General features: G+C 44.6%; 1 protein-coding gene across 1 annotated transcript in view; it reads left to right on the top strand.

Moving 5' to 3' along the window:
* Nucleotides 1–10,965: 10,965 nt before the first annotated feature.
* The window catches only part of LOC114590714 (heparan sulfate glucosamine 3-O-sulfotransferase 3A1-like), a 72,682-nt gene continuing 57,514 nt past the window's right edge, over nucleotides 10,966–26,133 (top strand). Inside the window, exon 1 of the mRNA XM_028717124.2 lies at nucleotides 10,966–12,323. Coding sequence (XP_028572957.1) covers nucleotides 11,926–12,323 — 398 coding nt within the window. The 5' untranslated portion in view covers nucleotides 10,966–11,925. The remainder of the gene's footprint in view (nucleotides 12,324–26,133) is intronic.

The following is a 26,133-nucleotide window of genomic DNA, read 5'->3' as shown; positions in this document are numbered from 1 at the left end:
CTGTTGAACCACTGGCCCTAGGCATTTCTCCAGCCCCTGCAGAAGACCATTTAATCATGTGGCTAGGATTGTTTTCATTTTCACTTTAAAATGTGTTGGTTTTCTCTGTTTGCAATGACAGAGAAAACTCATTGCACTGGGCCAGAGGGGGGAGATTTGTAGATTTACAGAGAAATATCATAGACACTCCTTTTGCACTACTGATTTGGTACTACTTGTGACTTCTGACTTCTGCCAGCAGAAAAAGAATAGAGACTGGACCTCAGATGGCCACCACTGTTTTGAAAGATATAGAGCAGGCTAGAAAACAACAATAAAATATATCGGCATCAGAAAAAAATAAGAAATCCTCCCTGCTGATTTTCATGCTGAACTTACTTCAGCTGTGAGCAGAATGTATGTACACCCTTGTAAATAAGACCACAAAAGTTACTAGCCTGCAAAAATGTTTACCAGTCTGTAGGAGATTGACAAAGGGATGGAGCTTTCTACCCCCCTTGCCAGCCTACTGAATTTCTATGCTGCTATGCTGGGTGCCAATGAGGGATGGACACACTGTCTCTTCCCCACCAGCCTGCACATTCACTTTCATGGAATTCCATCCACTCAGCTGCATGCAGTTGCTACCAGACTAATGATTAAAATACAAGGCTTGCCTAGCTCCACACAGAGGCTCTTGCCTGCCACTGACTGACTGACTGACTGAAAATAAAAGTAGCCACAGGATTAGCATGTAGGCTTTATTAGCCAGGGACATAGGAAGCTGACTTATACCAAGGCAGACCATTGGTTCATCTCACTTAGTATTGTTTGCACTGGCTTAGCAGCATCTCTCCAGGGTTCCAGACAGGAAGCTTTAATTTGAGACCTTCTGCATTGCAAGGCAAGCCAAAAGGCTGCTGATCAACCCAATACACATGAAATCAAGGTAGAATCATAGACAAAGAATTAGATAGTCCATTCAGGGAATATTCATCCAGCTCTTACTGGCACAATAAGTGAAGATGACAAGGATTTGGACATTTTTTTGCTCAGAATTGTTAAGTACTAGGAGTACCTCTGCTTCTGTGCAGGAATCAGTTTAAGATGGGGAAAGCTGAAACACGTGAAGTAGTTAAAAAGATGGAATGGCCTCTCTGTGCATTTACAAAGTGCATTCCCTTCACTATTGAGTAACTATAGCTAGCTCCCCATCCCAACACACACTGCAGATATCTGGCCTTAGAGATGGCTTTTAGGCAGGTGTCTGTTCTGGGGCCCCTCTTTTTTAAATTATTTAAAGTGTATTCATTTTTAAAGGAATAACAGGTTTGCTTCTGCCTGAAGAAGTGTGCCAGGTGTCAAAGTTTGAAGGCTCCATTTCAGATCAAGGAGCCAGTTTTGCTCAAATGGCACTATGTGTGCTTGTCATCCGTGCATGACAGATGCCCACTCACGGCATTTGCGGAGCACTTTTCTCACTGAATATTTGATGATGGTGGGAGATCTTTTGTCCCCCCTCAGTACTTTCCAAACACCCCTGGGGCCTGCTTAGGGTAACTTTCTGTCTCTGGCTCCTTAAGCGAAAGGTCATAGGACTGAGTAACACAATCTTAACTCCAAATGCTTAAAAACTGGAATCATGTTATAAAAGGAGCATGTAAGGCTCTTCCCAAGATGATTGCATCTTTGTGCAATTAGAGTGTGCACAGTTGTTGCCCATTTACTGAGTACAGTTAAAGCATCTTCCCTCAACATTGTGCCATGGAAGAGGGAAGAAATTTGATTCTATTGACATTTAAATGAGAAATTGCCCAATTTACATTTCTTAAATCAATACATGAACCAAAACACAATTATCCATCAAAATCCTCACTTGTCTCAATTTTGTGATGCAGTTCTACAGCCAAATAATGTCTGCAAAACTGTGTATATTAGGTAAAGGTGTGCAGCATAGTGCATATATTGGCAAATATAAAATGCCCAAATGCATTATATTAGGGTCAAAACTGCGTACAAAAATTTGTATACTAGGAGAAAATTGCACTAAAATGTTGCCAAATTTTCATGTGGATAACCTCAAACTGCTTGTATAGAATTATAATTTAAAACTTGCCGCAACCTTTGCTTAGTAACCACTAGAATAGTAACCACTAGTAGCTAGTGAGGCTTTTCTGATGGATTGTGCTAGAAGGGTTTGAACCCACATGTCTGATACAAATGTACTAGGTCACTTTTTATTTCTTTCTCATGAGTGATACTCACATTCTTGGAATTGCAATGCCCTCATAATTATAATTAGGGCTGGGTGTTGTACTGACAGGCTGTTGGACTGGGAGAGATGCAACTTAGTATGTCAAGGTTTTCAAATGTGGTCTTTGGGTGACATTGGGAACATACAGGATATTGGTCTATAAATCTCCCTAGTTTATGTGTCAGAGGGAGTGATTTTCTTGCTGGGTGCATTAGTTTATTAGCCCCATAAATTCTTGGTGCTGACTCATTATGACAAATTGTGCGAGGAGATAGAAAAGTAATTGGCGAAAGTGTCCCAACAGAGGTGCTTAACGCTGGATGAAATGTGATCTAAACAAATGCCAAAGGGTGGCCCAATGAGCCAGAATTGTCTTAGGACACACCTTTAAAAAGGAGGGAGGGGTCATTTATATAAGAAGTCCAAGTGATACTCTTAAGATATTTCATGTGTAAAAGCCGCACACCATCAGGTAAACACACTAAGCTCTGTGTCCACATTGTCACCCTCCAAAATTGGAGAGAAACATCTGAAGTGGGGAGCTTCCTGTACTTGCAGAGATACCCTGTGAGATTTAGAGCCATCTGAGTAGCTTCCATGAAAACAGGAGGCTCCTACTTTAGACGTTTGCCTCCCAAATTATGAAAAGGAATAGATGAATCTGTCAATTTCACTTTTTCTCATTGTCTTATTTTTCCCATCCTAAATTCAGTTGTTCAGATTTCCTGATCAGTCTGCATTTTTTTAAGAGTCTTTCTGAAAGTTCCTCAGGATTTAATGGGCATTTCTCATATTTTTGCAAGCAATTTTCCTTACCATAGCACATTTGATGGAGAAATTTAATAGTAGTGCTATACTGATCATTCCATGCTGATCTACCCCCTTCCCTTTGATGATAGTTTTACTCAGAATGGACCCTCTGAAATTAATGGACAAAACTAACAGGCTCCATTAACTTCAGTGAGCCTTCAGTAGAACTTAGATCTAGACACATCAAACAACTCGGTTAAATGCATTGTAAACTTCATACAGGGAAATCCCGTTGGCAAAAGACAGGACTCCACAGTGGTGTCACAGTATTATAATGCATATAAAGCATTTTATCTTCACGAATGTAGCTGAATCCTTAGGTGGATGTAACTCATAGTATTTCCAACAATGTTGAATGAATCATTAGGTCACTCCTACAAAGAATCCATGAGGCAATACCATTGGGAATTCCCAAAATGAACATAGAGTGATGTTTTTGTTACTTTCAATCATTCAGACAATCCTTTGACCATATCCTTTGAAAACAGACCATATCTCTGTTTTCTTCCTTAGCAATGTATCATTCTTCACCAGGTCTATCCATCAGTGCCTAGCCTCAGATGAGGACCTTTTAAGTTGTATAGTCAAAACATTCCTCATCTGGCCATGAAGTTTTGGACTAAATAAGTTTTATTTAGGAATGTCATTTGTTTTTTTAATTTTTTTCCCCATCAGTTATAGGCATATAACTCTGAGCAGAGTATAATGTACAGTGCGAAGGTACTGCCAGCCTTGCACTGGTGACAGTGAAATAAAAATCTTCTAACAGTTGCCCTCGCATTTCTCTGGCAAACAATAACACTTTGCATCTGATAGCCTCCCTGGGAAGGGAGCAAGGCAGCGCATCCCAACTGGCTGGCTGGCACCAGTCAAAGAGCCATCTGGGAGGCAGCCACCACCTAACATGAATTAGTAAAAGATAGTAAGAAAAGAAGACTGAATAGGAAGCAAAGTCTTTTGTGGATGGAGCTTTTCCTTCTTAGCAAACCTTTGCAGTACACACAAATTTTGTTCTGACATGATGAGCAGGAGTGATTGGCTTGGAACTGAGAAAAAGCAAGGAACGTGTGTTTCAATCCTAATAATTCCTTAATTTGTCAGACTGTGAGGAGTGAAAGGGAGCAGGGATATGTGGCCCACATTTCCATATTACAAGATAAACCACAAAGTACATTGTTCAAAAGGTTTGTCTCTTGAAGAGAAGGATGATCTGTGGTTTGTTTGCATACAGCGGATAACGTGAAGGCAGAGAGGGAGAGAAAGAGATGGGAAGTAGAGGAAGAATCAGTGCTTGACTTATAGAAGGGATAATAGAGGGGCAGTCCCCTGACCTTGGGTAGGGGGCCCCTTAGCTACCATTTTTTGAAGTCTTGAAGGAGGCCTGATTTGGCTAAATTGGGGGGGCAAAAGGGGGAGCTAGTGGATTTTATTAAGCACCATGAATGATAAATCTGGAGCAGAAGTGGAAAGCCCTTTTAGCCCAGCAGACCAGATTTTTATCTTCTCCACCCATCAATCACCTGACACCTCAATGCCCTCAAGAGTCTTCAGAAGCCTCTTTCAAAATACTATTTTGCACAGCACTTTGAAAGGAGCTTTTGAGAACCTGACAACCAGCTGATCGCTGGTTTTCAGTAGCCCCTTTCAAAGTGCTATTTTGTGCAGTACTTTGAAAGGGTCTTCTGAAGGTCTGTCTATCAGCTGGATTTTTTAATTTATTTTTTGTTAAAGCAAAACAATATAGGATTTTCTTTTTTAAAAAACAAAACTTATAAGAAGCTTTAAAAAATCCTCTGCTGCTATGTTTTAACAAATAATAATATACCAGGACTTTACAGAATTGACATTGTGCTTAAACTGAAGGAGAGAAGACCCTCAAATCATCCCAATTGCTAAGCACCACCCCATTTTTGTAAACAGCAGTGTCCCATTGTGTCAGTTGCTCCTGCCTAGTTTACAGAGTTGTTGTATAGACTACTTGGAGGAATTCATGGAGGATAAGTCTCTAACTTGTGACATTGGGTATCAGGGGCAATATGACTCTGAATCTTGGGAGTAGCAGCAGGGGAGGGTTAATGTCACACTCTGCTTGCAGGCTTTTCTTAGTTGTCTGGTTAGCCTTTGTGGAAAAGGATGTCAGACTGGATACCAGGGTTAGGCAACCTAAGGCCCAGGGCCCAATCACCTTCTCAATCTGGCCTGCGGATGGTCCGGGAATCAGTGTTTTATTTACATGAGTAGAATGTGTCCTTTTATTTAAAATGCATCTCTGGGTTATTTGTGGGGCATAGGAATTCGTTCTCCCCGCCCCCCCCCCCAATATATATATATAGTCCGGCCCACCACATGGTCTGAGGGACGGTGGACTAGCCCATGGCTGAAAAAGGTTCCTAACACCTGGGATAGACTAAGGAGACAAAACCCCTCCATACTCCTGGGCTAGAATTTATAAGGCTGCATTTTAATGTTTTAATGTTGTATTTTAATCTTGTTTTTTAAGTTGTATTTCAGTCAACTTGTTTTTATTATTGGTTGTTAGCCACCCTGAGCCCAGTCTTGGCTGGGGAGGGCGGGGTATAAATTATTATTATTATTATTATTATTATTATTATTATTATTATTATTATTATCTCTGTGCAACTTTTGGTTTCATCTGAATGACCTTCTCACCTGTGCTCAGAATAGTGTACAAGCAACTTGGATGTATGCTTACTGTTGAATAAATGAATTGGAGTGGAACATACCCTGGGAAATGGGACCTCTCTTTTTTGCAAATTTGGACTAGGGGTTGGGGAAGAAACCATAAGAGGCTGAAGGAATCTCAAAAGAGGCAGAGTCAAGTAGTTGAATCCTGATTTACAGAGCTTTCAGCTCCAGAGGCCTAAGTTTCCTGAAGCTGCTTCAGCCAGATCACCCAGGATGACACGAGTTAGATACCATTTCAGCACAATTCCCAGCCGACCCAACAACATTTGTCCACACACAATGGAAAGACCCTCCTCCCCAGAAAGGAAAGAAAAATCCTTGAACTTTCTGGTTGATTTCAAGGAGAGAATGCCCAGGAGATTACCCGGTTCAATAATGGATTTGGCTAAAACAGGAGCCTCCATTGACTCCTTTCCTCTGGGCTCTCAGATACTCGCACTGCCCTGGCTCCTCCCCATTTGCTGCTATTGTTCCTATTCATTCTAAATGATGAAGGGGCTTTTGTTGCTCAAACCCATATGGGGTCAGATCGCCCCTTGCTTATCAATCTGCCTCTCTCTTCTCTCCATAACCTCAGCTTACCCCTCTCCCCAGATGCAAACAATGCCATGTTTTCTTCTGGTGCAGTTTTCAGAGGGGGAGTTGTTGCCTTTGGCTTTTGACCTTGTAATCAGTTGTAAGGATGTGTTAGCCTCCGTGCCCTCTCTCCCAAACTCCCCATTTAACCTCTAGACCTGTCTAAGTGATGGGAGACTCCGAAACGCAAAACCAAAGAGCCTTCCAGTTTCCAGAGGAATGTGTATAAATGACCAGTCCATTTGCAATGTCTTTCATGCCTAAGGAAACAGCTCGCTGGCTTAAATTGCATGGGAACACCCAGCCCAACCCCATGCAGATCATGGTTGAGAAATTAAGATTATAATAATTTTTAAATGTGCAGCAGTACACAGCCCCAAGCCAAATAATAATTCAGGATGCCTCAATTTTGTCTCATTTTACATCCCTGTTTTCATGAAGACAGGGGACTTGGCCTTTTCTAAATATTGGTGCCCATGTTAGGTGCCTACCACCAGTTTTTTTCCACTGGGGAAAAAACACATACTCACACTAGAAATCATCTTGTAGGCATGCATTGTTCTACCTTGTTGATAGTGGATCAAACAGCCAGGGGTTCAAGAACTGGGCATGTGAATTCTGCATGGGGAAATCCCAAATTCTCAATGTACTCCCCGCGCCCGTTTGTTTATTAGAACACATGCTTCCAACCAAAGTATATGTGAGGCAATCAAATGGGGAGGGAGAGTATATAGTGTTTGGTGGGGTGAAGCTACCCAAATTTGTGTTTGAGTCTTGCCCTTATTGGCTGATGGAAGCTTCCTGAGATGGACAAAGTGGATAAAGTAGTAAATAAATAACTCCTTACAAGAGGGCATCACTCCAATGGGTTGTGGTAAGACCTCTATTTTTTTCTTTAAAAAAACAACCCCCCTCCATGAACCCTGCTGTGTTGGGTCATGCCAGGATAGGTCTCCAACATTTTATTTTTGAGCAAGGTGCTGGAGTTCCTGATAGCATCTTGACTGTCAATTTTGCCTGGATATTGCAAAGCATCCACAGCCATTTTGATCTGCAAGGAGAATATTTAGATGCTAAACTGGTGCTGAACAAACCCCTAGCTGCTGCTGCTGATGATGATGATGATTTTTTATTATTTATACCCTGCCCAGCTGGCTGGGTTTCCCCGTCACTCTGGGCGGCTCCCAACCGAATATTAAAAACACAATACAGCATTAAACATTAAAAATTTCCCTAAACAGGGCTGCCTTCAGATGTCTTTTAAAAGTAGGATAGTTGCTTATTGCCTTGAAATCTGGTGGGAGGGCGTTCCACAGGGTGGGCGCCATTACCAAAAAGGCCCTCTGCCTGGTTCCCTGTAACTTGGCTTCTTGCAGTGAGGGAACCGCCAGAAGGCCCTTGGAGCTGGACCTCAGTGACTGGGCTAAACAATGTGGGTGGAGACGCTCCTTCAGGTATACAGGACTGAGGTTCTTCTGCTCTATAGAACTGCTAGGGTAGGGATGAAATTCAGACTGGTTTGAATGGACTGCCATTCCCCTTGAAAACAGAGGCTCATAGTCTGGGGCTGCATCTGGATCCAGCTTGGAAGCTGGAACCGATTTTAATGGCTTACACCCAAGTAAGGGCATTTGTGTTGCAGCCTCACTGCCTCATTAGTGTGGGTACAATTGTAGGTTTGTGCATGTTCAGGTCTCCCACTGAAATCAGCTGGTTCACAGCAGTAGAAGATATTTCATTACTGGATACATTTTTCTAAGCCGTTGAAGTTCAGCATCAGAGCTAAATTCAAACAGCAAATAAACACGAGGAGATCTGAGTCAAATATTTCGTGAGTACCGTTTGTCTTCAATTCTTAAAATCTATGGAAGCCATTTCAAGTGAAAAGGACTTCCCTGCAGGCTATGAAATAATGATGCCCTTACTATCAGGCGTTTTCGACTGTAATGCAAAGAAATTACTATATGTTATTCACTCCTCAAGCAGAACAGTTTAAGTGATGAGAGGAATATAAAAAGAACAAAAAACATATATTCCTAGTATAGCCACGGTGATCTGTGTGTGGAAATAGGTGCCCTCAGATGTATAATTCTGCTGGATCTACATCAATTTATGCAAAACGTTGCTGGGGGACACATTAATAGAGGATCTCCACACTGATAAGCATTGAGAAACACTTGCAGAGGTTAGGAGGAAGGTGTGTGCCACACAGTGTGTTAGAATATCCAAGGAACGTGGGTGTTGTGCTGGAACAAGTGAAATCTGTGAGTGAGTGAGTGCAGTATCACCTTGGGACTTTTATCACTATAAAGGTGACTTTTTGCACTCATTTTGCTTTTCACCTTGCATCTTTTCCAGCGTGGTTCCTGTGACTTTAACAGCTGTGCCAAGATGGAAAAGCTTTCACAGTTAACTTTCATGTACCTGTTGCACAACAGTTTAAAGGCACAGGATTCCTGCCAGGAAGCAAGATCAAAGAATCCTAGAATGCGTTTCTCTGAATCTTCTAGGCCACTTGGTCTAGCTCCTTGCTTGATGCAGTAAATCCAGAGCTAGAACAATTCCCCAAAGATGGTGGTCCAGCCTCTGTCTAGAGTTCTCCAAGATGGGAGATCCCATCACCTCCAAAGTAATTGATTCTATTTTCAAATGGCTCTTACCCTTAACGTGTTTTTCAGAACATTTCAATCAAAATCCACCCTCCTGTAGCTTCAGCTCATGAGACCTCGTCTTGCCTTCTGGACCATCAGAGAACAAGTGTTTGCTCTCTCCCTTCGTGAGAGCCCTTTGGGTATGTGAAATCTGCTATTATGGGTGTCCCCTCTTCAGTCTTCTCCAGTCCTTTCAGCCTCTCTTAAGCCTACCCCCCCACACACAACCTTGCTGCCTATTTTCTTTGCCCTCCTTTGCTCCTGTTCATGTGCTTCTATGACCTTTTGAAAGTGTGGCTTCCTAGTTGGAAGTTGGGACAAAGCAAATAATGGCTCTTAGTTAGTGGATTACAGTCAGTTGTATAAAATTCTACAGCTTTGATTAACAGTTAGCTTCATAGTTACAGCACCCATGTAGAAAGCAGTTAGTCTGCTGTCAGATATTCATGGGGCAATTTGTTCAGGAGCTCCTACTCACCCTTCTTCTTTCTTGCTAGTTTTATTTCCCACCTACCCACTTAACTTGATGGTTATTGGAGAGAGCAGAAAAATCCCCTTTCCCAAGCAACTGTTGATAGTAAAGAATCTCTCCCTGTCTTTGTACAGTGGTACCTCGGGTTAAGAACTTAATTTGTTCCGGAGGTCCGTTCTTAACCTGAAATTGTTCTTAACCTGAAGCACCACTTTAGCTAATGGGGCTTCCTGCTGCCGCTGAGCTACTGTTGCACAATTTCCGTTCTCATCCTGAAGCAAAGTTCTTAACCCGAAGTACTATTTCTGGGCTAGCAGAGTCTGTAACCTGAAGCGTATGTAACCTGAAGCGTATGTAACCTGAGGTACCACTGTATCTGGTTGCTGTAAAAAAAGACCAAAAAAAAAAGGAAGAATGTTAAAATGGTTAATGTTAAAATATTACAGCCCAATTCTCCAACACCATTTGCCCCTACACTTGGCCAGAGACTATTGGCAGTATGACTAAGTGAGCAGAGCACCAGACTGAGTCCTAGGTTTACATTTCTTGCTTTGTCATGCAATCACTGAATGATTCTACACAAAACACTTGTTGCAATAGGTTCAGTTTCCCCCATCTGTAAAACTGGGAAAAACCTGCTGTTTAGAGATGTTGCAAGGATGTGAGGGTGTATGGACTTTTTATACGTGTGGTCATAAAGTTTTTCTCAGGGAGACTCACTTAAATTTGTCATGTTCATTAATTTCAGTGAGTTTTCTCTGAGCAAAGAGCACACATACCCTTTACCTAAGTGTTATGTAGTTGCATCCGTGCATTACCACTTATTTCACAGCAGGACCAATAATGTCATCTCCTGATGGGCTATTTGTAAATCCTCTGCATGGCAAATAAGCTTTTCTCAGGGAGAAACTCGCCATCTAATCTAAGGCTACATTAGCACACATGGCTAAGGGTTACACTGACACTTTCTTTTTGAAATATTCCCAAATCCTTTTATTATGACCAACCAAAATGTTACAAAATAGGGGGTAAGCTTTTGAGTCCACCAGAGCTCTTCTGTAAAGCACAGCGGGAGGTAGGGTGAGGGAAGGGAAGGCTTAGTACTGAAGTCAGAATATCTGCAGTGGTCAAAAAAAATTGCCGTATAGTTTTGTGTGGTTTTGCGGATCTGTCATGAAAGGTGTCTGCACTTGAGAATTTACCATTACACCACTGGATTTCATAAACCCAGAGAAATGGTTTCATAAACCCAGAGAAATGAGTGGAATTCACATCCGAGTAAATAGCATGAGCAGGATCAGGCTTCAGAAGTGCTTCTGAAGTTGGCAATAGCTATACCTCTCCAGCTCTGAATTTCGACGGTGGTGGTTGGAGAAGTACTGTATCTCCCAAAAGCAACTCCCTCCCTATCCCAAGTGACTGCGCGGGGTGTGTCCCAACTACTTCTTTCTCCGCCTCCACTCAGAGTCCTCTCTGAAAGGCATCTCCGCCCACTTTGCTTTTGCCAACGTTCCGTTGGCTCCTGGGCCCGTCGCTCAAGCTTCGGAGGTGCCTTTCGGAGAAGTTTTTGCTACAATCAAGAGCTCCACGTGTGGTAGCCGCTGGAGCAGCCGGGAAAAGGGAGCCCCGCAGGAAAGAAAGGTGACAGGCGATTGGGAGGATTTTCGCCTACCCGTCCGCGCGAGGTGGGCGCTGCTGCTGCTGGACAGCTAAGGAGCGCGCAAAATCCGAGCGAGGAGCGGCGGAAAAGCAACACCGCGCGCGGCAGCATCTGCGACCCGAGGTGGCTTGGGAAGAGTTGCCGGCTCAGGACTCGTTTATTTCTTCTTCTGCTGCGCACAAAGCTCCAGCAGACCGGGGTGGGACTGGCTTCCCTTCTTTCCTCCATCAGCTGCAACGATCACCCGGGATCTCAGCCTGGGCGGCCGACAGACGCTGTGGCAGAGAGAGGAGAGCCCTCTCAGTAATAGATCCTCTCCTTGAAACCCTGAGCGCATCCTCCTCCAGCGGCTGCCTCCCGGATCTGGCCGCGCTTCCGATCTCCGCCTGGATGCGCCGCGCTCCCTCCGAGAAGCGCCTGGCAGTGTTTCGCCAGCGCTCAGGCGCGCTGCTCCTTGGCTGCGCTTTGACCGGAGATGCGCCAAACTCGCCTCCCAGCTGGAGTTGATGCTACCCGCCCCTTTCGCAGCGGCTGGGCTGCTGCGAGGCTCCCTCGAAGGCCTGGTTTAAGCCCAGGTGCCCAGACCCCAACCCCCGCCCGACTCCAACGCCTGGCCGCTGGGATGCTGCGCCCGTGAAGCTCCGCGCACGGGGGGAAACCAGCTGCGCCTTCTGCCCTTGCTCCCCACCCCCTCCACCCAAACCCGTCAGCGGACCCCGATCCGAGCCGTCCATGATGGGGTTGCCCGCTCCCCGCCAGGCAGGGCTAAGGGGCTGAGCGTAGGGGGCGATGGCCCCGGCGCGGGGGGCCGCCTAGCATGGCCCGGGGAGGGGTGCCCCCCGCCTCAGCGCCTGGCCCAGAGCCCCTGCCCCGGCGCGCCCTGCGGAAGCTGCTGCTGGTCCTCGGCTCGCTCCTCATGTCTCTCTACGCCAGTTACTGCCTGGCCGGGGCTGCGCGCGTCCTCACCAGAGAGCCGGCCCCGATCCCGCTCGCGCCAGGCGACGAGGGCGCCGCCACGCCCCGCGATCCTTCGCTGCAGCCCCAGGCGGCGGGAGAGGGCACCAAGCGGCTGCCGCAGGCGGTGATCATCGGCGTGAAGAAGGGCGGCACGAGGGCGCTGCTTGAGTTCCTGCGGGTCCACCCGGACGTGAGGGCGGCGGGCGCCGAGCCGCACTTCTTCGATCGGAACTATGGCCGGGGACTCGCCTGGTACAGGTATGGATGAGGATGCGCTGCTCTTGAACGTTGGCTTGGCTCAGGAGAGGGACTGGGCGCCCCTTCTCCTCCCCTTCCTTACTCTTGTGTGAATCCGGATTCAGTCCTGCCCAGATTGCTACTCTTGAGAAATATTGTGTGGGCAATTAAGGGGAATCCAGTACAGAGATATGAACTTAGGGGTCCTGTCACTCAGTGCCATGCGTCCAACTGTGTGCAGCAGAAAGTCATGCGTACTTACCTTGGGAATTCCTAACCCCTATGAACACTAATACTTTCTCCTGCGTAAACATGTATAGGTTTTGATTACTATTTGTGGTAATTGCGAGGGTCTTAAAACTATTATTTCTGCCTTGGAAGCACTGCTTTTTAATTTGAAGTGTATGGGACATGCTGTGGTTATTTAATGCTGAGGGAAATATCATTTGCACATGTTCAGAAACACTGATTGAGTTGCATATTCCAGGACTGGCCAGGTCATAGAGGGCAGAATTACTTCTGGGCCTTTGAACAATTGCAAGAGTATTCCTAAACTTGCTTGGGTTCCTCTTAAGGAAATGTGTGTGATGCTCTGCCCAGACCAGTCCTGAGTCCCGCCCCCCCCCCCATCATGCTTTGTAAACTCTCCCTGAGACCTTTCTACTGTCCTAGGTCCATAAAATCTGCGAACATTCCTTTCCACAACCACAGAAATCTATTGGCCTTTGCCCTGAGATTCTCCCACCAAGATTAAAGCCTTGTGTTTAAAAACCCACTTCAGAGCTCCAATATCTCCTTCTCAAAAGGCAAACTTTGATGCCCAAATCTTCCTGGAGCCTCTCGTTTTTTGTTTTTAAAAAGTCAAAGGCCTTGGCATAATCTTTTTGTAAACCACTTTGAAGTTTTATTACAATCAAGTGGTATATAAATCTTTTGGAATAAATAAATAAATCATTAACCAACCATGAGACCATAACTCCTGTCCACAGCCTCCCCATTGACCTGTATTTATCTTCTCTGGTACCAAACCTATGAAGGTATCTCAGCCCTGCATCTTTAACTGTCTGACTTGAGTTGTTCTACCTCAACTGTCAAAGTTACTTACAGCCCTGACTTTTTCACAAGGGTAACCACAGTGTTTTCACAACAAGGTATGGGTAAAGCAGCTTTCGCTAGTTGGCCTTTTAATTAATAAGGTGTTTGCATGCTTAAAGCTTGTTCTCCCTACACTTCATCTTCACACCTGTCCTACAAGCCCACCTTTAACCATCACTCTGAGCACAACCAATTGTACTCAGTATGGCGACTCCTTGTGTAAGACGTTTTGCATCAGCCAGCTTTGAACCTCAGACGTCCCACAAATGTGCATCCCTAAGAGAGGAGCCCCACTCCCTATAACTCCATTTGCTCTTCCTACACGCAGCCCCATCTCCTTTTCATGTTATATTAGGAACTACTTCCTATCTTCACAACTTGATCTGCAGTGCATGTATCTGGAAGTGAAGCGAACTCTCTTGATTCCAATAAAGTTTTACCAAGTCAAGTGTGTTCAGATTTGCAGCATTAAAAAGCTCAGAAGTCGTCTTCAGGACATTGTTGCAGCCAGCTCCAGTCAGTCCTTCCTGATAAATATTGTGAATGCATCAAACTTTCTGTAAAGAAATCCTTAATTAATCGTCCTGCATTCCATGAACCCACTTTCTCCCCCCTCTGAGCAATCAACTCTATTCGTTATATCTGACCTTTCCAGCCTCAGCCTTGAAAGTGACCTCACTCTGTATCTGTCTTGGACCCCCCCCCTTCACCCTTATCTACAGGGTCAAAGAGGAGGTGTGCAAACATGATTGGCAAAACTCAATTAATCAAGGGCTCGTTTGGGATTCGAGGGTGGGGTGAGGAGGTAGAAGAAAGGCAGTCCTTGGCAAAACTCTGATTTGCAGGAGTGATACCATGAGTGCTTCAAAATTTGGAATGCACGACTTATAATGCAGAATAAAAAGTGGAACAGACTATTTGGAACTGAATGTGTGTTTCAGCCAACAGAGGTCTTCAGGTTTGAATTTCTGATGCGAGGAATGTAAAGCTCCCAGTTTGCCACTTGTTCAAACAGTCTGAAAGGTGATGATTTCTGCAAAAGGACAGGCGGTTCCCTCTCTAGTTCCTTCCTCAGGATTTCTTTTACTACTAGTTGTTAAATTAAAACAAACTGTAAGAATAACATCTACTTCCATTAAAAGGGATGTGCATTGCAAAACATGGGTAGGCTCTCATTTTTACAGACTTGTATCTAGCAAAATTAAAAAGAAAGAGGGGTGGTTTTTTTTAGAAGGCAGAGTTAAGAAATTAGTTGTGTGTACTCACTGATTGTCTGTTTCAAAGCTCTTAACAACATTCTTGCCAGTGGATTGTGGGAAATTAGTGCAATTAACCGCCTCTCTGTTCCTGTAAAGACTTTTATCATTTTATTTCTTCTGCCATTGACACATTTATGCAGTCATGAGGGATTTGTGCAACTGGAGCCTTTGATGGAGAATTTTTGATGCTGTGCAAAAGGTCCTTCTAAAAACCGTGGGCCCAATCCAGAGGCAAAGTTAGGTGTGCTTGACACTACAGTCTTGTATGCATCTAGTCCAACCTGCTACATTGCAGGAATCTCAACTAGATCATACAAGACACTTGGTCATCCAACCTCTACTTGAAAGCCCACAAGGAAGGAGAATCCACCACCTCTTGTGAGTGTCTGTTCCACTGTTAACTGAGGTTTATTCCTTGGTAAGTGGGTGTTTTTGATATTAGAACTATATTCACCCTTTCCCAACTTTGGGAGGTGGGAGGTGGGTATGCCAGTCGTGTGAGGCCAAAAGCAGGTGTGGCTGTGGCACATTCTGGCATTCATAGACACACAGCCTGTCTCTCCTCAGCTGATCTGTGCAGATGAGCTGGGGGGTATTGTCCCCTTTCAGATCCTCAAATGATTAAACTGATGGCCACAGAGGGGACAACTTGCATCCCCATCAGGGCCCCTGGACAGTGTCTCCTTTTTTTGTTTTTGATGCTGCCAAAATCAGTGGGTTTAAGGGCCAAAATAAAATTGATCGGAGGGCTGCATCAGACCAGGGCTTAGCCACCCCCAGGGTATAGGCTTGCATCTTCTCTCACTGAAACCAGCAGGGTTTAATATATTTTTGGTGTAGGAGAACAAAGGAAGCTACCTATTCAAATGGTGACATTTTATTCCAAGTCAGTGCTGTCTACACTGGCTGGCAGTGACTCTCCCAGGTATGAGGCAGGAGCTCTCCCCAGCTTTTCCTGGAGTTGGCAGGGCTTGCACCTGTAGAACTACATGTGTCACAGGTTGCTATTGGGGAATGCTGTGACAGTGCTAGTGAGGAGCTACACTGTCTCCATCCTTCTTGTGCCTTCTTGTGATCTGTAGAAAAAGGTGCTGAACTACAACACCCATAAACTGCATCCTGCATGGCTAATGGCAAAGGATGATGGGAGCTGTAGTGTAGCAACACCTGGAGAGCCACAGGAATCCTGCACCTGGTATACTAGACAGACTGCTGGACTTGTGCTGGAAAGGGGTACACTTCTTCCACACACACCCTTTTTTTGAAGGGGAATAGTTGTGTGAATCAGGCATATGCAAGCAGAGGGAGTGTGATTGACAAACACTTCTTGTAAATGGCAGAAGGGACTTTACCCTTTCAGCTTTGGGGCCATGTGTGATTGTTTTGACCCTTTCAGGGTGTGAGTAGAATTTCCTTTGTTTTCTTTCAATGTCATTGTCATGTAGCCAAATCTGATTGTTTATGCATCATCATGGGCTCATCCACACAGGAGCTTGAAGCTACTTGCATGATGATTTTTTTTTGGGGGGGGGAGGGTTGCCACTATCCACAAAACATCCTGTGAAGCCCATACTCCCCCCCCCCCCCAATTTATCCCCCATGGATAAACCTGATAAAACCTCCAGCATGAAATTGCTTGTTCCCTGATGTGCATTGTGAGGTCCCAATGTGGAAGGGCTCTTTTTTTACACGTGCAGACATCTCATTGGGTCTTGTTTCCACCAGCTGTTGCTGAGGATGTGGTTGTGGTACACACATACACACACAGCTGTTTTGTGTGAAATTGCTGTTGTGCAAAACAGCTATATTAAAAATGAAACTGGCCCTTCAGGATATAAACAGGAATTGGCAGGTACAGTAGGAAGGAAAAAGAAAACACTCGCTCTCCAAATCCCACCACTCAAGAGTGCTATCTTCCCCCCACCCCCAGCCCATTTTGTCTCAGGTATGTATGCCTGTGTGTGAAATGCATTTACGTTTAATTATTGACTGCCCAGAGATTATTAGTTATTGGGTAGTATAAAAGCACTGTCAATAAAGAAATGAATGAATGAACGAATGTTACCAGTCCAAGCACTTGTGCTATTTTGCCTGATGGCTTGACCCTGCCAAGTAGCATTCAGCAAGATTCACTGCCCCTCTCGCACCCTGCACCCCCAAACTGACTACTTTGACAAAGCAGCTCCCCCCACTTGTGCCTCCTGATGGGCTTGTTTCATGAAACCTGAGTGGGTAGAGGGGAGATCACAGTTCTCTATCTCCACTTTCAGGATCCCATCCTGAAATAAGCTGAAGCCAGATCATAGTAGGGTTGGAGAAAGCATCCCTATTGGTGTAGTGGTTAAGAGTAGTGGACTCGTAATCTGATGAACCGGGTTCACTTCCCTGCTCCTCCACATGCAGCTGCTAGCAGGGTGACCTTGGGCTAGTCACACTTCTCTGAAGTCTCTCAGCCCCACTCACCTCACAGAGTGTTTGTTGTGGGGGAGGAAGGGAAAGGAGATTGCTAGCCGCTTTGAGACTCCTTTGGGTAGTGATAAAGCGGGGTATCAAATCCAAACTCTTCTTCTTCAAACTCTTAATATCCCTAGCAACAAATAAAAACACATATGGAAAAGTCACAGCCTTTTATCCATTTTATTTCTAAACTGCTTTGCATGGCAACTGGGATAGGGGAGATCCTGAAAGAGAAAGACTTTTATTTGGGATTGCCAAACAATCACCTCACCAGGGCTCTGTGCCTTGGATGGACAGCTTGACAGGAACCAGAGTAGGAGAACATGTTCACCTGTTGTATGCCTATCTTGGGCCCTGTCTGGAACAAGCTAGGTCACCAGGATGCTATTATTGAGGAGAGAAAGGGGAGGCACAGAATATTCACCAAGCGTTAGGCGGCAAGTGGAGCACACCCGAAGCCCCTGAACCCAGATGCACCAGCAGCTGTGCTTGTGAGGAGTGAGAGAGAAGAGGGAGTAGTGGCCACCTAAGTGCTCAGACAGTGCTCAGGTCTCAACCACTCCTCACCACCAATCATCATGGGGGGGGAGGATTCAGTGACTGAATTCTCATTGTTTTGCATTTCTGTTCATTTGGGCTGTGATCTTCTAAGGTAGATGTGCTCATGACTGTTTGGACAGCAGTGGTAGCAGCTGGAGGGGAGTGCCTGGCCTTTGTCAACAGGGCACTTGACCTGAACGTATTCACCTATAGTAAGGTATGTGTGAGAGAGGTATGGGAGACAGTCATGGCATATCATACTTGGCCCCAATGCTTTCTCTTCCTTTGCTCACCTGCTCTGCCCTTGCACCCTCAATTTTTGGTGTGGAGCCTGGTGTTTGCAGTCTCCAGTTTGTGGCTGGAGTCCCAGGTTGAGGGGCATGTAAAGGTTCTTAGAAAGGAAATGCTAGCAGTGTGTTAAGTCCCCATGTGTGTTGCAATGTCAGGCTGCTTGTGCAGGTCTCCCTTTTGTGGCAAGGGAGAACTACCCCTTGGGAAGTCTAGGTATGACACGAGGCCAGAGAAGTATTTGCCTTATCCTCCTCTTAGGTTTACATACAGTGGTACCTCAGGTTAAGTACTTAATTCATTCTGGAGGTCCATTCTTAACCTGAAACTGTTCTTAACCTGAAGCACCACTTTAGCTAATGAGGCCTCCTGCTGCTGCCACGCCACCGGAGCACGATTTCTGTTCTCATCCTGAAGCAAAGTTCTGAACCTGAAGCACTATTTATGGGTTAGCGGAGTCTGTAACCTGAAGCGTATGTAACCTGAAGCGTATGTAACCTGAAGCGTATGTAACCTGAAACATATGTAACCCGAGGTACCACTGTACCAGTGGGTGATGTGCTGTGATTGGATGCTGAGTTGCACCATGCTGGTGTGGACTCAATGGAAGGTCAATTTCCCGCACTGGATTTGAGGTGACATTAAAAACTGTGCCACAGATGGAGGTCCAGCTGTGGATTGTAGGGATGTAGGATACAACACAAGTGTGCCCCTCCACAGACCTGCCATGAGGGTGCCCTGTTTCAGCCTTTCCTTCAGCATACTTGGTGTTCCGCTTGTGTAGTGGGGCTCTCAGTCAGTGGATGTTTAGTGTATGATTGTGTCCTAAGTTTCTTCCATCCTGTAGCTGAAGGCTGTGCAACACCTTGCAGGAATGTCTTCAGTTCTGACCTGACCCCCCCACCCTCCACTCCCCTTCATTTCCTTAAATAAGCCACTTTCACAATGGTAGAATTTTGAGAAATCTAATAAACATCGGTTACAGGAGGTGCCTGCAAAGACAGCTTTAATCAAATCCAATCAAATATTTTTTAATAGAATGCATTCATCATTCATTGGGAAAGGGGACAAAAAAAAGAGAGACCACAATGTGAAAATAAACATGAAAGCCAAAGGGCAATTGTCTTATTTGCAATTTGCATTGTTTAGATGGTTCTCCCACGTGCTCCTGTCATTTAAAGTTAATAAAGTTGTGTCCTCTGGCAAGTTAATATGAAAATAGCTTGTTGGCTCAGCAAGCAATTTGTCTTTGTTGCACAGCAGAAATGCTTTGTTTCCCATCAAGTACGCAGGAGTGGAACAAAGGGCTTTAAGGCTGGGATTGGTGCGCACTTAGCAATGAAACATCCTTCCAAATGATCATCAGTAGGTCTTCCCTGTAAAGTATAGGATCAGGTAAGACTTCAGTCAAAGGCTCACTTGCTAGGGAAATGAATGCAATGGACTTACTCTGAGTACACATGCTAATGATTGCACTGTACTCCTCGGATAACACCTATTCAGCTAAGTTTTATTCAGAGTACACCCACTGAAATGAATTAACATGACTAAGTTAGATCCACTGATGTCAGTGGGTCTACTCTGGGTAAAATTGTGTTGAATATCACCCCTTGTTCTGATATGACCTCAGCTCTAATTATTCCTGTGGTTGAACCTGTTGCTTGGTTGGTTTGAAAGAATAAGGATAAAGGGAGAAGCAGAACAAGTTATGTGCAGTGCCGCCTGATGTATGTCTGCTCAATAATACATCCGACTGCATTCAGTAGGACTCGGAGTAAGTCTTGAGCTACAGCCAGAATGTCTAAGTCAGCAATCCTGTAGACACCTACCTGGGAGTGTCTACAGCAGTGGTTCTCAAAGGGTGTGGTGCAACACAATGATGTGGCAAGAGAGGATGGCAAGTGTAGTGGGAAGATTCAAGGACAATCAATATATTTTGGGAATGATTCATGTTCTTATGTAGTTGCATTTCTGGGTGTCCCATGATCATATTATAAAGTAGTTGTGTTTTATGTTATAAATCAAGCACTGCTAGGAGTTGCTTCTTATTGTTCTCCAATGTATTTCCTATCAATAAAAAAACTGGTGGGGTCCAAGCAAAGGTTTATTCTGAAGGTGTGGCCCAGAGAGAACCACTGGTCTGGTCTATAAGATTACAGGCTTAGACATTCTGGTTGTAGGTCAGGAATGGGAACCTAATTGACTTGAACTACCAGTAGTCCTTACCATTGGTTGTGCTCACTGGGGCTGATGAGATCTGGTGTCCAACAATTTCTGGAGGGCCACAGGTTCTTCATCCCTGTTGTAACTGAAGCATTGTTCTAGAAACAGGAGTCCCATATTTAGATGCCAATTTATGCCCCTTTAACCCCATGAATTCTGTGGTATACTGACCAGATGCATTTCCCCCCTGATAATAAAGACTTTCTATTCCTGAAACCCAAAGCTGTCTGAGGAATGGTATTTTCTTAACTATGCAGTTATCCAATTTTGCGTGCCTTGAAAGAGAATCAGAAAGGAAACATTAAAACTTCTGAGGTTTTTCACATTTATTTTTAAGCACATTTTTCTTGACTTTGAAAATAAACACCTGACTTTGGGGACAGTGTGTGGTCACAAAGTCTGGCTGACACTCAAGGAAACTGTTTTATACTTAGTTGTGATCCTAAGGAGTCTTGGACATAAATTCCAGTGCGATCAAGGAAATAGCTTTGGGAGGAAACTCTTTGCATATAGTTTCAGAAACTTTGTCTGAGTAAAGAATGCAGGATTGGATAAAGGAGCTGCCTCATCAGCAGTGGATTTAAGGGAGCATGACTGATTCAGTCACACTGGGTATGGAGCCTTGGAGGTGCCACAACTGTGATGTAGAATGGAAGATAAGAGGTGCACAGCAGAAATTTGAGACCCCAAGATCTGCCACTGGCCTCAAACATTGCAGTGCAATTAATTATTTTTTTTAAGTGGCCATAATAATTTTCACATAGGTACAATAGATCTTGGAGACACTTTGATTTCTGCATGGTTTTATTTAATCTATCCTATAATTCATCACCACAACCACCGTTCACCATATTGTGGTGATTGGAGTGGCTTCAGAAAACAATACACTGCAATTAAAAGCTAAACCAATCCATCAAATTGAAACTGTGGCCACAGAGCTATTTGACACTTTAACAGATCGCTGATCTGCACTGAGACAGCTTTTTGAAAAGTTGTAGTCCAACTCAAGTACATGTGAGTCTGCCCTAAATTGCCCTGATTTGCCTCATTACTCAAGGTACACAGAAAACAGAGTCACACTCATAGAGCTGGATTCAGCTAATGAGTCCTGATAGCAGAAGCCTGTGGAAGGTCTTCTGCTAGTGCAGTGGGACTTTTCACTCATGTGTGCTCCTCACATTGGCTTTGGAGTGGTCAGGGAACCCCAGAGCAGTACATGAGAGGAGAGATTGTTCCATCCAGCAAGCTGAAATGCAACAATCTCCTTAACACCACACTGAATTCCTCCCCATGCATTTATACATTAGGATCTAATGTCTTCAGGAATAAGATGTCAGAGTGAGATCAGTAAAAGGATCCCATACTTGCCTTTGGGATTTAGGAAGTAAGAGGGGAGACCCACCGGTTCATGGTGCCATTCTTTTTTGAATAACTTTTTAAAAATAGCATTTAATGTTTTCCATCTCGCTCCTTAGAGTAATTTAAAAATAGCCTTAGATTAACCTTGCATGGAAATATATGGAGGTTGAACTGTTGATGGGCAAGTTCAGTAAGTACTCAGTATAGTTGGTGACTATTCTTATACAAAAAATTCAAAGCCAACAAAGCACCTGTTTGATTCTAGTTCATATTTTTTATAGACCAAAGCAATTTGCAACCAATTTTCTCTGAAGTAGATATATCAGGACTACTTGGGAGTAAGATTTGAGGATCAGTTTTACAGCATCTATTCCATGTCTCCTACAAAGCTGAAGATAAACAGTGCAATACTATTCATGTTTACTCAGGAATAAGTTTCACTGTGTTCACGAGGCTTACTCTCTAGTATGAGTGTTTAGGATTGCAGGCTACCCAAAGCTTTTTTGGGGAGGGAAGAGCATTTTCCTGATAAAACTTTTGGCCAGTATAGAAATCCCATCCCTAATTAAGCTCCAAGCCATTAAAACTAGCAAATACAACATACGGATGTTTATGTTAAAATATCCTAGTGGAACACGGTGTTTGGAACATGCAATTAGAAGAGCACAGTGGCTTTAACATCAGTCTCTCTAGTTGTTCTCTTGGGTTAGTTTCTATTTTTTACTTACATAAGAGGACAACAGTGACCTCTACAGTTGAAAATAAAACATTAATGGACCTACTAGAATGGAAATATTTAGTAACGAAGCATACATTTAAAAAACGATGCATAGAAACACTTTCATGTTGCTTTTCTAATGAGAAATCAAAAGTTTAGTAATATTGTGGACAGAAGCTGAGTAGGTCAATCTGATTAAGCTCTTTTATTTCTTAAAAAAACCCCAACAAGACAGTGATTTTGAAGACTATAGGAAAGCAGAGTGTGCTCTTCTAGCTAATCCCCCTGTTAGCCAGTTAAATTCTTTCTGCTTGCTTGTGGATCAGAATCGGAAATGAAACATGTCTGCAGTGCTGCATGTTGATTCAAGGGGAACAAAGTCTCTTCCCTGCTCCCACCCATACCTTCCCTTAAGAGCACATCTCTCCCATTGCAAAGGCAGATCACCCACTGCAGAGATCCTTATTTAAACACAATAGCGGGGCTTTAAATTTGAAAGCGGTGACATCTCAATGGATGGATCCATGTGGGCTGGATATTTCGGGGGAAGCTGAGTGCCTGCAGCAGCTTTCTCTGCATTTCACGTCTGCAAGTTCCTAGGTTCACAAGGGAGAAATTGGGAAAGGAGTGAGTTGGGGGGGGGGGGAGCCAGTCACAATGGCCTCATTGATTTAAAAAATTGAGGAATCGTTGAACAAGTCTATTGAGCAGGCAGAGTTCAATAGCAGGTGAAGCTTCCCCCGCCTGCCCCCTTCCTTCAGTGTAATGTGACTTTATAAAGCCTGAGGGTGAAGGAAACCTTATGTAGGTTGTGTTAAAAATGTAGGGGAGTAAGTTACAAAGGATGGGGTGGGGGTGGGGGGAGAAAAGAAATCATTACTAAGGACGTTAGGGTGAAGGGTTGTATTTGAGAGGTGCTATTTTTGCCTTCTGATCCTTTGTTTAGCCTGCCACAGATTCAGTTGCCCACTGGAATGCCATTATCCCGTCAGTCACTCCAAGATCGTCTATTTAGTATGTTTTAATCTTGCCTGCCTTTGTAAAGCTGCCACTGGATTTGCGAGAGGAAAAGAATGCCACTATCTTAGGCAGCGTTCTGCAAGGAGATGAAAGATGATTCAGTATACTTTTCTTTCAAGGATCTCTGTGTGTATGTGTGTGGGGGGGTTAAGTACTGGCACTCCTCGATGCTTCAGACCTAGGAAGTTTTGTGTCTTCTAATTAATACTGTTTCTTTGCTTACACACATCTTCCCCCTCCCTCAAAAGGCAGCTACGAATGGTGGGAATCAAAGCAAAGGCCAAAGTTTGCACTTCCTTGAAAAGGGCTTGGAGAGAAGCCTGTTCCAGCAGCTGGAGGCAGCTGTGGAGCCCCTGCTTCCTGTACGGCTTCCCGTCCTCAGTGCCTCAAGCTCTTCCTCACATGAAAAAGTTGCGATGGAATCTGAGCCTTGGGGACTGAGCACTTGGCTGCTGTTGTGGCCTGTCTGCGCGTGAGATGGCTTAGCAAAATGCAGGGTCCAAAGGGCCAGAATGGGGTGCATCACAGCTCTGAAAGAAGCCGTAGTGCTTGGCATGCCATCCATCATTTGGAGAAGGGTTGGGTTGATTAATATGTACTGTATGCAGGTTACATTCAAGGTGACAGTAAGCACATTTAAGCTTTGAAGGGATTTGTCTGTTACATCTCTGTACTCCCCCGTCGCACTCAGTCTTCTTGGTAGAAATCAGGAGCAGGAATTGGGCTTCTGTTCTTGATCTCCTGCTTCTCTTACCAGCGGCGGGGGGCAAATTTCCCAGTCGGAGGTGAAATTCAGCATTCAGACAGCTGTAGAATCTTCCACTCAGGCCAAAATCTTAGAAACATAGGAAGCTGCCTAATACAGAGTTAGATTGTTGACCCATCTAGCTCAGTATTGTATATACTGGCTGACTGGTAGCAGTTCTCTAGGATTTCCATCAGTAGTCTAGAGAGAATGAATCGTGGTTTCACTTGTCTTAATACTAATGCACAGGGCATAGAAAACAAGCAAGATGAAGTTGAGCATTTAATAAAACATGGCAAATATGACCTAATAGGCATTACTGAAACCCTGGTGGGGTGTGACTCATGACCAGAATGTAGAAATTGAGGGGTGTAAGCTATTCAAAAGGAATAGACCAAACAGGAAGGGCCCACCAGCAGCATTATACGTAACAGAATGCCAAGAATGTAAGATCCAATAAATTACTCAGTTGCCTTTCTGACAATTTCATTTCCTAGAAGGTGGTGTCTTCCAACTCTGCAGTTCTACAAAGAAAATAGGACTTACTGAATACATGTATCTAGGAGTTCACTTTCAGATATTTTCTTCTCCCTGCTGGGAGGGGAGAAAAGAATGGGGAGAGATAAAGTTTGTTAGAAACATAAAGGTAAAAGGTCCAGTCATGGCCGACTCTGGGGTTGCGCGCTCATCTCGCTTTATTGGCCAAGGGAGCCGGCGTACAGCTTCCGGGTCATGTGGCCAGCATGACTAAGCCACTTTTGGCGAACCAGAGCAGCACACGGAAATACTGTTTACCTTCCCGCCAGAGCGGTACCTATTTATCTACTTGCACTTTGACGTGCTTTCAAACTGCTAGGTTGGCAGGAGCAGGGACCGAGCAACGGGAGCTCACCCCGTCGCGGGGATTCGAACCGCCAACCTTCTGATCGGCAAGTCCTAGGCTCTGTGGTTTAACCCACAGCGCCACCCACATCCCGTTAGAAACACAGGAAGCTGTAATTAGTTCATCTAATTCAGTACCCTCTGTGCCAGCGGTAGCTAATGTGGTGCCTCTAAATGTTGTGGACTACCACTCCCACCATTCCTGATTATTGGTTATGTTGGTTGAGACTGTTGGAGTAGTAAACCAAAATTTGGAAGCCTTCAAATGTGGCAGAAGATCTGCACCTCTCTGCCCTTCATTAACATTGCTCTGTTAGGCTGCAATCCTAAACTCTCTCACCTGGGCATACTCAGTGGGGTTCACTTCCAAATAGGCTTGTACTGATAGGTTTGCTTCATTAAGTCCAATGAATTTAATGGAACTTATCTCTGAGTAGACATGCTTAGGACTGCACTGTAAACTCAACTAACAAACATTTTAAATATTTGAACTCCTCCGGAATAGTGTTATGGATTCCACTATTTTATCATTTCCCCCCTTCTTCCAGGCTCCCCTTCTCATAAGCAGATGTGTCCTTTATGCAGATGTGTATTTACACATATGCAGTGGCGTAGCGTGGGTTGTCAGCACCCGGGGCAGGCAAGTAATTTGCGCCCCCTAACCCGTGGATTTGCGCCCCCTAACATGTGGATTTGCGCCCCCTAACCAATGGGTTTGCCCTAACCCCAGATGTTGCGCCCGGTGCGGCCGCCCCCCCCTGCACCCCCCACGCTACACCACTGCACATATGCATCCCTGAACTGGTATCAGTAGACTTGGTTTTATGTGCCAGTTATCTCCTCGGAAGGGCATCATAGATTATTGTTTCAGGGTGTGTTTGTAAGATGTTATTCTTCAGACAGATGGCAATCCCTGTGCCTGTAGTCTGGCTTCAGGCACAGAATCCTATAAAAGCAGCTGTCGGCTCTGTAATGAGCTTTTGAACTCTGACCTGTCATTCGGAGGGTCGGGGTTTTCACAGGCTGGCTGTTGGGAAAGCAGTGTCTCTTGAATCACACTGTACCCTGTGTCTGAAGCCACAAGGTGATTACCAGGAAATAATTCCATGATGGCAGCCTCATACATCTTTAATTAGTTTATGGCAAGAAAGAAAGAGAGCCCCAGACCAGCTGACTGTGACATCTGGGTGTGTGGGGTGTGTAAAGTGAAGAAGGTACAGTGAAATTGGTAGGGCATACAAAACT

The sequence above is a fragment of the Podarcis muralis genome, chromosome 2 (assembly GCF_964188315.1).
Source record: "Podarcis muralis chromosome 2, rPodMur119.hap1.1, whole genome shotgun sequence".
Taxonomy (NCBI): domain Eukaryota; kingdom Metazoa; phylum Chordata; class Lepidosauria; order Squamata; family Lacertidae; genus Podarcis; species Podarcis muralis.
This window is presented reverse-complemented; position numbering and strand designations above follow the sequence as displayed.